Raw genomic sequence first — 13,251 nt, 5'->3', positions numbered from 1 at the left:
ACGCCACGCGCTTCACGCTAGTGCGGTCCTCGTTCTTCCCATCGTTTCCTCCGTCACATTGAAATGCGGAATGCGCACCACTGCGTTGCTCAGGCCTCTTCCTGCAGCAAACAGCAATTCAAAGTTCGTCGCGACTGGATGGAACCAATGGTTCGAGCTGTAAATTCAACCGTCCGTCTGGTGGGCCTACTAACGATGATCCATCAAGAATTAAGAAAACTGTCCACAAGATCCTATATCTTGTATTATTTATGGCATCCAAATGAATGGAGGGCATCAAAAGCTTTGGAACAGTTAATCAAGGTCCAAATTCAATGGAATGGTCATTTTAATTATTTTAAAGTGGTATTAACTCACTATGGTTAAATAGTACTTTCCTTAAATAGAATGGCCTATCGCTCGGACCGTCCAGATTCACAGATGGACAGCTACGTGTACTGTAGAGTGGTGACGAACCACAGATGGTGTCCTGCGCGACGAACTAGAACGCTGTATCATTTCCCTCGAAAAGCGCTGCCCGCGACCCTTTTCAAAATGAAAAATTCTCACATCCAACCGGTTGGACAGTAACTTACTGTCCATCCCGTAGATAACTTCCAACCTATCATGTAAGTACAAAATCCACACTGTCCAATAAGTTGGAACCAATATCATGAGATGATCACCTTTTACAAAAAAAATACCTAATATTCATCAAAAGGGGCCACAAAATAGATAATAACGTATAGCCAATGATAAATAACGAAATATATATGCAGTATTATTAAGAAATTTTAGTACTGATTTTTCGGAAAATAATCTTCATAGTGGGCCCAACCTGTTGGAAGGTTTGGATTTCTAACAAACATGATATTTTGAGAGTTATTCGCTGGATGGACGTTAACTTTTTGTCCAACCCGTTTGATGCGAACATTTCTCTTCAACACCCTCCACCGATGCATCCCCAATTCTTTTCTGCCAAAACCCTAGTCCTAAAAGGAAGGGAAAAGAAAGCCCTAAATCCATGGCAGCAACCCTCTTCTCTTCCTCTCTCTCCTTTAAAAGCCGCATTATAGCCGGAAAATCTGATGTACGCCTTTCCGGCCGCCCCCTCCGCGCCGCTGTCATCGGCGGCGGCCCAGCCGGCGCCTCCGCTGCCGAGGCCCTTGCTGCAGGCGGCGTCGAGACCCACCTCATCGAGCGGCATCCAGTCGGTGGCAAGCCCTGCGGTGGAGCGATCCCGCTCTGCATGCTGTCTGAGTTCTCCCTCCCACCTGAGATCGTCGACCGGAAGGTGACGCGCATGAAGATCGTCTCCCCCTCGAATCTGACCGTGGATTTCGGCCAGACGCTGAAGCCGCACGAGTACATCGCGATGCTCCGCCGCGAGGTGCTCGACTCGTTCCTGCGCTCGCGCGCTGAATCCAACGGCGCGGATCTGATCGACGGGCTCTTCACTGGTCTCGAAGCCCCTGCGACGGACAGCGACCCGTACGTGGTGCATTACACGGAGTCGGCTGGGGAGGGCCTCGTGGCGGGGATCCGACGGTCAATGGAGGTGGATGTGGTGGTCGGGGCGGACGGGGCCAACAGCCGCGTGGCGAAGGCTATCGGGGCGGGAAATTACACTTCTGCCATCGCGTTTCAGGAGCGGATACGGCTGCCGGACGAGAAAATGGAGTATTATGAAAATCTCGCGGAGATGTATGTCGGGAGCGACGTATCGCCCGATTTCTACGGCTGGGTTTTTCCGAAGTGCGACCACGTGGCGGTTGGGACAGGGACGGTTTGCTCGAAGGCTGAGATTAAGAAGTACCAAGCAGGTTTGTGGGCCCCAGCCAATGGGAATGAAAAGATTAGTGTTCCGGTGGGATTGCCAGATGAACGGTCCTGATCATGCTGTTTCATGTGGGTGGGCCAAATCATAACAGTTGAGGTTCCCATGAGTGGCTTTTCTGGGCCATCTCGCATCATGTCAGTGTGATCTGAACCGTTCATTTAGCGGCCGCACTATGAATTGACCTCCCCAAAAAGTCACTAACGCAGACGGTTCTAGCCTTTCATGGGTGGCTAGGATTATCCCTTTGGGATGCAAAACTGTTGTAGTGAGCCTGGGGATGTGGGGCCCACCTTGATCGGTGGTCGTGACATCCTCGCATCCACTCCGTCCATCGTTTGTGCTGGATCATATGTTAGGATGGGAGCTCAAAATTAGACCAATCCACCATTGAAACCTTCCTGGGCCCACCATGATTTTTATATGCCATCCTACCTGTTGATGAGGTTCTTCCCACCTGGGCGAAGGGAAAAACCGAATTTAAGCCTCATTGGAAACTCTGGTGGGCCCTAAGATGAGGCGTCCCAACACCATCGTTCCTTATGGTGTCAGGCATTTGAGGTTTAGATCGGCCTATTATTGGGTTCACTTCCTAGCATGATCTTGCAGAAATGATTGACGGAGTGAATGTCTCACACAAGTGTGGGCCCCACAGAGCTTTTGCTGTTGCAGGAGAATGTCGTTCATCCATGGGGAGCAATGTATTCCAAAACTGTCATGTAATGATAACAGTGGTAAAGCCCATGGCGGCCATTACGACCAATATCGTAACGGCAATGGCTGTTATGGCCACCTTATCTTTATAGAATACTTGCACAGGAGCTTTTGCTTTGTGCACATTCCAAAAGACGCCCACCACCTCCAATTGATATTATGATAAAGACATCATCATCACACACTGGCAAGAGCAAATGGGAAGTGGATTGTGCGGTGTGCCAGCACCACCACCTTGGTTGTGTGTTGATGTGGCGATGTTCTTTGGGCCCACCATGATGTATGTGTTATATCCACAACCTCGTGAGCCAAAAAAATGAGGCAGTTCCAAACCTCAAGTGGACCACACCACAGAAAGAAGTGTGGATTGAACGCCTATCATGGTGGGCCCTAGGAAGGTTTCAATGATGGGCATCATTGTCCCCACTGCTTTCTGTGGTGTGGTGTGGGTGATTGCGTGTATCGGCGGGGATTAGTCTCACTTCAAAAAAGGGGTGGGGACACCCTGTGTCTTCAAAAAAATAAAAAAAAATGATCTCACAAAATGGTTGCACGGTGTGGATATAACATGTACAGCATGGTGGGTCTCTAAATCTTTTTTTTTGGATGAATAGATAAAAAAACATCTTAGCTTTGTACCTTTGGCTCTTTCTTTTTTTTTTTGCCCCCTACTTACTCCTTGCACCATAATTGGAAAATGTGGCTCAATGTGGGCTAAGAGAGGACATTGCGCATGAGAGAGGAAGGGTGGGATTTAGTCATATAAAGGAAAACCAGGCGCATTTCTTTTTTCATTTCACTGAAACGTGGGTGTTGTCTTCATTTCACCTCAGAAAAATGCACCATCCATAGATAATCTGATGGATGTTAAAGACCATTATGGTGGGGGATCTATCAGGAAATAGTAGACAGGGAATTTATAAATAAAAAATAGAGGGTGGCATTTGTGAATTTAAGAAAACAAGAGAGGGTTATATGAAAAAACTCTTATTTTCCAAATAGAATTGAAAAGTGTTATAGGGTAACCAATGTGTTTACAAAACTGAGTTAAAATATTTACAGAATAAAATTTTACTATTATCTTTTCTTCTCATTGTTTTTTTAATTAGTTCTAGATTTTCTTTTGTGTTGAAACAACACCTTAAGGAGGTAAAAACCAAGAGCCTCTGGTCTACAGAGTGGAATACACTCATTGATTACCATTTACCTATATACATAGTAATGAGGATGGACTTATTAGTTGAGTTGGAGCCTCTGCCTCAATGGTAGATAGAGTTCTTTTCAACAATGAGGTCTTGGGGTTTGAGCCCATACTTACCTATTAGAAAAAATAATGTACATAAGTTATGTGTAAGAATGGGCATGCAAGGTAAGTATGACCGCCATGTCCATACACTGAAACGAGGTATGCTAGAAAGCACTCTTTAGTTGCTGTACGAAACATGGGGACGTTAGCCTGTGGATATTGGCCCGTCATCTACTGATCCAAACCGTTTGAGTCTCACCTTAGATGGGTTATGCACGAAAAATAGAACCTCTTAGATTGGGTTATTTGATTGGTTTGTGGTTTGACTATTTTCTTTGAAATTGAACGGTCTCCTTAACCTTTAAATAATCAAAGGATTGAAATACTTAAATGTGAGAGTTATTTTTGGATACCTCTACCCACAATTAGCCCCATCTTATAATTAGTTTTTGTCATTGAAAATGAACTAAATCCAACAATTGATATGCCGGGTGCATTGCATGCGTTGTGCGCACATCTCTCCACATGTTGCAAACCACTTCTTTTTTGTGTGTTGCACGTGCCATGCCCGCTAGTATATTATAATAACCAAAGTTGGTATTCCATCAAACAAATTCTTTATGTAACAACAAGACTTCTCCAATTCAGCTAGTGTTATCAAACTCGTGTCTAATGGACATTAACCATATTGAGATTCAATTGTGTCATGTTACATCCATAACAATGAATATATTTTAGTAACAGTGCTATGTTGGTAGCAATGTACATAGTTTCTATGTTAGTTGACCCCGATTAGTGCTATTTTAGTAGTGTTGTACATGCCATTGACATTGGTTGACTTGATATCAACATATGTTGATTTGGAGACAAGAAATATCAGATCACGCATGGTTAAATTGTCAATGTTGAAGATGCCTCTCACTTGAAGTTAGTTGCATCAGCAACATAAGGATTGGGAGTATTTTGTACAACACCATAAGACTAGGATGCGAATTGCGTCCAGCAGGGCGTTGGACGCACCTCGTCCAACAAGGTATTTAATAGCAGTAATGGTGGTTGTAATAGCTAGTTTTATGGCTGTTACTACCCTTAAAGGTTGACATTTTTTAAAGGAAAAAATGTATCGGCACATTACGGGTCATTTATTTTTCATATCAGGCATTACAACCTTGTTTTGCATGATAGGCACCACCATTATTGTTAAATATGGGCCGTTACGAACGTAACGAAACCGTTTTTTAATACCATGTCCTCCAGAGCCAATGAAAAAGCGCCATGTGCGTGTGTCAGGTGTAGGAAGCATAGCGAAAAAGTAAACCTTCCTAGCATTGATGATTTTGCCTTTTTCACTGTGGGTCCCACGCCTGACACGCGCACATGGCGCTTTCTCATTGGCACTGGACGGGGTGTGTCCAGCCCCTGCTAGATGCAATCCGCGTTCCCATGTTTATAGTATTAGTGCACACGAAGTGCAATAATGTGTTGTGGCTATTGTGCCAGAGTGGAGGATCAAGATCTATTAGATCAATCGACATGCTTCAATTAGTGATGAAGCTACTAACAAAGCTTTGGGATGAAGGGAGAATCTTAACTGGCGACTGAAAAATGGTCAATATGGGTAGCTCTTAAGGGGGATTTAAATTTTCAATAAGTATTAGGATGGTTACTGGAAATTTTGCATGGAGTTCTCTCCATAAGGCCATGATCTATAGGAAATTATTGTTGGTTCAGATGCTATTACTCCAGAAAATATACCACAAATGTGGAAGCATTATAAAAGTGGAAGATTTTAGTTGGAAAAGCAATATTTGCTTTGAAAGAATTGGTACAGAAGACATTTTCCAAGTAATTAATGCTCATTTATAACTCTTGGAGAATGAGATTGTATGCTAACATTGTAGAATATGTTGGTATCACGGAACTTCATAAAGGCGAAGAACATCTGCAATGAAATATCCCAGTTGAATGCTAAAGTCAAGATCTATGAGTCTGGAATGTGCTGAATCATCACTCGAGGATTGAGGTCAAAATTCAGTGACTGCATCATAGTTAGTTTGTGTTGTGACAGAATTAGAGAACCTCCTAATAATTATCATTTGGCTAGGTGGCCATTCTCTACTAAGCATCAAGTCATTCAGAAGCAGCAGTACATATGCAAGAAAGGAAGTGATGGTGACAAGAAGAGGAATCCTTAGAAATTGTCATAAAATTCAATGGCTGGTGTGTCATGAGTGTGGGAAGCTAAGTCATTTTGCTCGCAATTTGCCAAGTGAAAGTTCTTTGGGAGAGAACGTTTTAATGGTAAGATCTCAAGTTAGAAAGACTGATGAGAGAAGATAGATGCTATGGTGTAGTTGATAGGATCCGAAAATGTACTTCCAATGAGAAGAACAACTGGCTTTCTAAAAGCACTTTTCACAAAGTGGAAAAACTTGAAAAGTGCTTTTAGAAACTTGTTGTCACTCTCTCGTTGGTGCTCTATTGTATTCTGATTCTACCCTCTCCATAATAACATTTCATAAGACTGCAAGAGAGAGGTTCATACTCTGCCTTCTTTGGAACTGTAAGGTGGAAACAAACTGTGTGCATCAGACGTAGTTTGACAGGGTGTACAAGTTGTCATTTAAAGAGTTAAAGGCACAATCAAAATACACCTGCATTCACACTTACTTCCATATGGAACCTACCTGATGGATGTGACAGGGAGAACTGGCCAGCAGCAACCCTCTTAGCCGAAAATAAATCCTACACACTAACTAGAGAACATGAGAGAAGCCACCCTGATTTTTCATTTAAATAAAATTTTATCTCATAACAAGAAATAGTTAAGAGGTGAAGTCGACATGATTGTTGGAGCTCATCCACTTGGATGTCTTCGGAAGAGTGTGTACCCCTACATGCTAGGTAAGCAGAATATGTTTATATTTATTGATGATTGCTTATGCTAGGTTTGGATATCCTTTTGTAGGTAGAATGTGCTTGTATTTATTGATGATTATATGTACTAGGTTTGGATGTCCTTTTGTCTAAAATTGGAGGTGTTTTAAAAGTTTGTTGAGTTTAAGGATCTAGTGGAGAATGAGTTCGTCATAGGAATCAAGTACAACTGGCTTCATTCTGATAATATGTATTTGAGGAATGCTGGTCTTATGAATTTAATGTGTTTGAGGAATCATGGAATTTGAGACTTGTTTCCTACCCATACATATAGTGGTGGACTAAACTTGGTTAAAAAAGTGAATCATCATCTGGGCAAGACTTGTGGAAGCATAATATATGAGAAGAGCATAGTACCCTAGTATTGGATCGAGTTTATGATGGTTGTGGGTCATTTTATCCCCAGGTTACAAGAATCCCATGTAACCCCTGTCGTGGACCAGTCGAAATGCGCTGCGTTGTGTGTCACATGGTGGGCCCGAAATTTTGACTACAAATAAACCTTTTTTGTGATTGATTAGCTCGTTGACAACGATGAAAAGAAAGCCATGGCTTGGCGACTCCTAGCTAGCAAAGTACCAAGGTAGATCTTCAAGCATGTAGCATATGCAACATGGCTCCATATTGGGTACAACAAACACCCATGTCTGAAGCTGGTTGAAGATCCTAGCAATGATAGGAAGTGGAGAGGGGATTATTTTTCCTTTAGTCTCGGTTTACTATAGATTTGCCTTTCTAAGACAAATTCAGATATTTACTTTTCTCGGTCGAGGAAGAAAAAGAAATATCTGCTCTAGGCATTTCTCGTTAATCCTCATTCCTAATCCTGGGAATCCTTCAATCCACCGTGCCACACACAACACGGCTTATTTCTACTAGTCCACGTCAGGGTTACAGGGGATTCCTGTAACCCAGGTTTAGCAATTCGTGTCCATCAGCAACTTGTGCCCCCTGTCACTGAAGAAGCACAACATGTGATCGAGTTGAAATGGAGTTAACTTTCACCATGTACAGTTTTGATATCACTTACAGAATTAGAGAAACAAATTTTGACATGCACTGCCAACATTTTTTGGTATTATATAGGTAAGCATGAGATTACTTCCTGCCATGATGTCTCATGTTATCCTCATAAGCATGAGGTGCCCCATGCATGTTTAGGTAGGGCAGGCAGATGAACATGAGGTCCATATGCATATGTCGTTAAGGTGTTTGCTTGTGTATGTTTCATTGACAAATAATAAACATGAAAAACTTATCCCAACTCTTTCCACACATTAGCGAGTATGGCACATATAACACGTGGAAGGAGGAAGCAATTTGCCAATGTGGAAAGGGGTGAAGCAACAATGAAACTAGAACGCTTCAAGCGAAAAAAAAAAAAAAAAAAACAGTGAAACTGGAGTTATTTGATACTTTCTTGTCAAGTATGACACCTGATAAGATATGTGAGACATTAGCTGGATCCCTTTCACTCACCAAAACCGTTTATATGATGAGCTAACAATGCGAGGGATATACTAAAATAACTCTCAGATTGAAGTATTTCATCCCTTTGATTATTTATATTTTATGGAGATCATTTAAGTTTTGAGAAAAAGGAGTCAAATGATCAAATGGATAAAATTATCCGAGTCTAAGAGATTTTATTTTTTTGTACATACACCATCCAAGGGAAAACGCATGATATAAACAGTTTGGATCATTGCAAGTTAACACTCGTTCCAGATGCTGAAGTCCTGATGTATGCTATAGCAATTTATCAAGGTGTATTCCAACAAATATCCTGCTGTGTGTGGTGCAAGTGGCATGTAGTTAAGGCTGCTTGCGGCTACTTGCATGAACATTTTAAATAGACAAAATGCCCCCATATCTAGTGGTATAGGTAAAATCTACACTGATGATGTGTTGAGTGGGTACAATTTGATTCATTTATTCATTTATTGCCAAGCATGTTGATACCTCCAGCTGACCTAAATGCCACCTTTACCTTTGTTTCAAATCCTTTCTAAATTCCTCTGAAAATTCAAAGTTCCAAAAGTTTACAGTAGAGACTTTTGCGATAGTGGGTAATGGTGGGTATGAACCAGCACATTATTCTATTATATATGACTATTTTTCTTGGGTTTAAAAGTGCATAGTGCTATCTAAAATGATGATAAGAGCAACCGGATTCTATCTTAAATGATGATTTGCACAATTCAATTTCTGGACTCTATGCTAACCATAGTTACCAAAATGGCAATTGAGAGAAAAAAAAAAAAAAAAAGCGTTATGCACAATGTTCACTTTTAATTCAGTCTTGATTGTCAAAAAAATGGAGAATGAGAAGTTTGTGTTTATTATGTTTGGAAAAAAAAATGAAGTGGAAAAAAAAAAAAAAAAACAGCTCCATATGCATACATATTTGTGTATATTATATATACATAAGGTGAAAATAGAAAAGTTTAATTAAAATGATTAAATTGTTAATATTTACAAAGAAAATGTACATAGATGGTCTAATGGTATTCTCCACCTTCCTCAGATCCTTCGTTCCTAGTAAACCTCGCAAACCTCACGTAAATTAGTCGGTCGTTATTTTTAAAAATCACCTTCTGCCCAATTTTATAAATGGGTGGCCACAACCAATCTTTTTTTCTTTTCTTTTCTTTTTCAGATTGCCCCCCAAAAGTTTTTTTTTTGAAGAAAACGTGTTTCAATGAAAAAGATTGTGAATAATTCAGGATGCATCTAAAAAACTTTTTTTAAAAAGAGAGTTTTTGTCCTATCTTTTAAAATATATCTAGTTTTAAGTGATTTCTGAATAAAAAAACACTTTTTTTCCTCAAAAAATATGGAGTATAAAACTGAGTTTTGCTAACTAGGTTGCTACCTGGCTGCCATAAGATTAATTTGTGAAATGGGTGATTGTGTGAAGATGAATATTTAATGGCTCATATTCAAATTCAAGGTTAGAAGGTCAGGAACATAAGTAAGGTATCATTCTAATTTCTTCTATATGTAGTTGCATGAAGGGTTCAGATCATTCTAAGAATATAATCCAGGGAGTATGGTACAGTGCCACCGAACCTTATAAAAACACATTTTTCTTTCTCCTCATATGATGTCTACAACTATTTAATGAGATTTTTTTATTTTTTTTGTAATTCTTAATGAGTAGTGCTCCAGTGCTCTGAAAGTATTAGTTATAATGCACCTGGTTGCATTGGTTCAATTGGACAGTCAGGTCAATTGATCTGAACTGTCCATTAAGTCCACTGTACCTTTCATGGGCTTGGATACCAAAATGGCACTGATCAGATGATCCAATCTATCCTTGATTTGCCATATTTTCCATCACCATGCTTTATCAATGGTTCTTTTGAATCATAAGCAATTCACTATGGCTCCTAATAAATAGATGGATCAAATTGTTGATTTGAGCTATTTTTGTGTTAATGATCTTAACTGTCCATGTTAAAGGACATTGATAAATGGTTAATATGTGTCAGATCAGTGTTATGTTTGTGTGGTTACCAATGAAATGTGTGTTGAATCTAATGAACGGTTAATATCAATGGATTGAACTAAGTGTCCAATGCAGCTAGGAGCACTAAAACTCACGGTTCTCTGAGTGCACGTGTGATCACTTGGCAGCAGATGACGCTGTAGGGACTAAAATTGAACCGACTAATCTGTGTAGCCCGCCTTCTCAATTCAGATTGAGCATTCATAACCGCTGATTCGTGGACGCTTGAAATAGACCATTGGATCTTTCTCATTTTTCAACTGTCCAAATGATGTCCACCAATCCAATAGTGATATCATCAAGTGAGCTTAATTTTTGTTGTGTGACACATCTAAACTGGAACGATTATTTGATAGCTTAATATAAATTTACACTTATACCATGTATGCAATATCTAACTGCCTGTGTATCATCAATCACTCCGCCAGAGTATCAAGCTTTGCTCGTAATCTAAAGTCGTGCATGCATGTTTTCTGGTTTTGCAACAGGTATCAGGGACAGGGTTAAGGACAAGATCAGCGGTGGAAAGGTGATTAAGGTCGAGGCCCACCCAATCCCGGAACATCCACGTCCCCGTAGGGTTGTGGGCCGCGTCGCCCTCGTTGGGGATGCAGCCGGGTATGTCACGAAATGCTCCGGCGAGGGCATCTACTTTGCTGCGAAGTCAGGCCGCATGTGCGGCGAGGCGATCGTCCGTTCATCCGACTATGGGAAAAGGATGATCGGAGAGGATGATCTTAAGAGAGAATATCTTAAGCAATGGGATAATCAGTATTTAAGCATGTTTAGGTTCTTGGATTTGCTGCAGAGGGTGTTCTATGGGAGTAACATAGGCAGGGAGGCACTGGTGGAGATGTGTGGAGACCTCTACGTTCAACGGATGACGTTCGAGAGCTATCTGTATAAGAAGATGGCCGTTGGGGATTGGAAGGAGGATGTGAAGATGATGTGGAACGCAGTAGGGAGTCTAATGAGGGCAAGGATCGTTGGGAGAGAGGTGGAGAGATTGAAGATGGCCCATCCAAATTCTACTCTTTCCACACGTGCTAAAGTTGCACGTCTGTGATACGGTTGCTGGCTGGGCCACGGTCGTGTGCTTGAATGTGGCCTACGTGTCTCATCTTGTTAGAGACGTGCGGGGTGGCCGGCTCGTGTGGGGAGCGTAGCATTGGGATCGCCACATTGCCCATTCATCGGATCTTGGACTGTTTTCCGTTTGTACATAGTTGACCCTTCTAGGATTACCTGGTCATTATGGTTTGTGAGCCGTTGACCATACGCTGTTGGGCCAAAATGATCCGAACTGTCCAGTCCTTGGAGTGTTGATCCATGCTCATCGTAGCATTTGTAGTGGTTTACATCCACATGATATATCCGAACCGTCCATTGCATCTGTCCTCACTTCTTAGGCAGCCTTGAAAAATTATACTTATGGAATGATCCAATACGTCCAGTCAGTGGGTTTTAGAAAATGATGGATACGATTGTTCAATGAATAAAGGTCCTGTTACGGACGTTCAGGACCATCTGCTTGATGTGGGTTGTGCCCAGTGATGAAAGAAGATTAGACTTTGTTGAGGACCTGTAATGGCCCTGCCTAGCAGAGGGCCGAGGGATTGCGTAATGTGGTTGTTTGGCAGCATAAAGCAACTGGGGATTGCGAATCCAGGGGGTTTCCAATCCCCTCTTTGAGGGAGTTTGTAATCCAAGGTGAGAGCTTGGATTACACATAAAATCATTTGAATAATTACGGGTATAAATGTATGTCACTGTACACTATCATTCTACTGGGCACATGGCCCACTAACGATGATCAGCACCATCCAAACATTGTTCATGTGGATTAGCACCGTCTAAATATTGTCCAGCACCGTCCAAACATTGTCCATATCAATCAACGATTAAAAATCGTTGGTTAGTCACTCAGACATGATCTTGTGCTTGTGGTCCATCTGAGACTTGGAATTTCATCACTTTTAGGCAAAACATATATTTTAGCGGGCTTATCACAACCATAGTGTCAAAATTTATATATCTCACTAATTGGGAATATTAAAGTTGATTTAGTAATTAAATTCAAACCCCCGTGAATATACCATGTATAGGTATTTTTGAATTAAAGTTGATTCACAATCAAGGAGGACCATCTGCTTGATGTGGGTTGTGCCCAGTGATGAAAGAAGATTAGACTTTGTTGAGGACCTGTAATGGCCCTGCCTAGCAGAGGGCCGAGGGATTGCGTAATGTGGAACACTGAGGTGAGAAACCGTTCTGGGCCCCACCATGTTGTAGGTGTTTTATCAGGATGGTCCATTCATTTTTACAGATCATTTTAGGGCAAGAGCCCAAAAATATGGCAGATTCAAAGCTCACGTGGACTACACCACAGAAAGCAGTGGGGACTGATGCATACTGTTGAAGCCTTCCCGTGGACGATCATGATGTCTATTTGCCAATTGCCATCTTAAGGACCCCCAAGAATTAGCTACTCCCTCTGCCACCAGCCAATGGCCGGTGATCGGTGCTCTGTGGGCCCCACCATGATGTATGTTTTTAATTTATGCCGTTCATCCATTTTTACCGATCATTTTATTATATTATACCAAAAATTAGGTATATCCAAATCTCAAGTGGGCCACATTACAGGAAACAGTGTTAAATGAGGGTCGACCATTAAAAACCTTTTTGGGACCATAAAAGTTTTGGATCAAGCCGATCTTCGTCTTTTCCCTTCATCTGGGCCTGTATGACCTAATCAAAAGACTGGATGTCAAATAAACATTACAGTGAGCTTTAGGAGGATTTTAATGGTGGATATCCAATCACTATTTTTTCCTTTTGTGTGGTCCACTTGAGACTTATATCCATCTCGTTTTTGGGTTCAAGCACTAAAATGATATTTAAAAGTGGATTAACGGAATGGATGAAACAAATACACCATGGTAGGGTCCACAGAGCACCGAACATCAGCCACTGGTGGCATGGGGAGTAGGGAAATTCCAGAGGAGGGGAATGGATTGGCTACTC

At 41.4% G+C, this 13,251-nt stretch overlaps 1 protein-coding gene across 2 annotated transcripts; it reads left to right on the top strand.

Moving 5' to 3' along the window:
- Positions 1-955: 955 nt before the first annotated feature.
- Positions 956-11,750, top strand: LOC131226795 (geranylgeranyl diphosphate reductase, chloroplastic-like). 2 transcript variants are annotated; one of them, XR_009162023.1, is made up of 3 exons: positions 956-1,802; positions 10,713-11,449; positions 11,491-11,750. XR_009162023.1 is itself a non-coding variant. In XM_058222521.1 (2 exons), exons 1-2 carry the CDS (start codon positions 1,004-1,006, stop codon positions 11,288-11,290), a joined length of 1,377 nt encoding a protein of 458 aa, XP_058078504.1. In that variant the 5' UTR covers positions 956-1,003; the 3' UTR covers positions 11,291-11,554. The 2 variants fall into 2 exon arrangements, 1 of the variants encoding a protein (XP_058078504.1); XM_058222521.1 differs by having other exon boundaries at positions 10,713-11,554.
- Positions 11,751-13,251: the final 1,501 nt, after the last annotated feature.

The sequence above is a fragment of the Magnolia sinica genome, chromosome 15 (genome assembly GCF_029962835.1).
Source record: "Magnolia sinica isolate HGM2019 chromosome 15, MsV1, whole genome shotgun sequence".
Taxonomy (NCBI): Eukaryota; Viridiplantae; Streptophyta; class Magnoliopsida; order Magnoliales; family Magnoliaceae; genus Magnolia; species Magnolia sinica.
Note: the sequence above shows the minus strand (reverse complement) of the source record. Positions and strands in the feature narration are given on the sequence as shown.

Coding starts and splice junctions, on each gene's coding strand:
- LOC131226795 (XM_058222521.1), top strand. CDS start 1,004: ATGGCAGCAACCCTCTTCTCTTCCTCTCTCTCCTTTAAAAGCCGCATT. Junction 1,803..10,712: donor GATTAAGAAGTACCAAGCAG/GTTTGTGGGCCC, acceptor GTTTTGCAACAG/GTATCAGGGACAGGGTTAAG.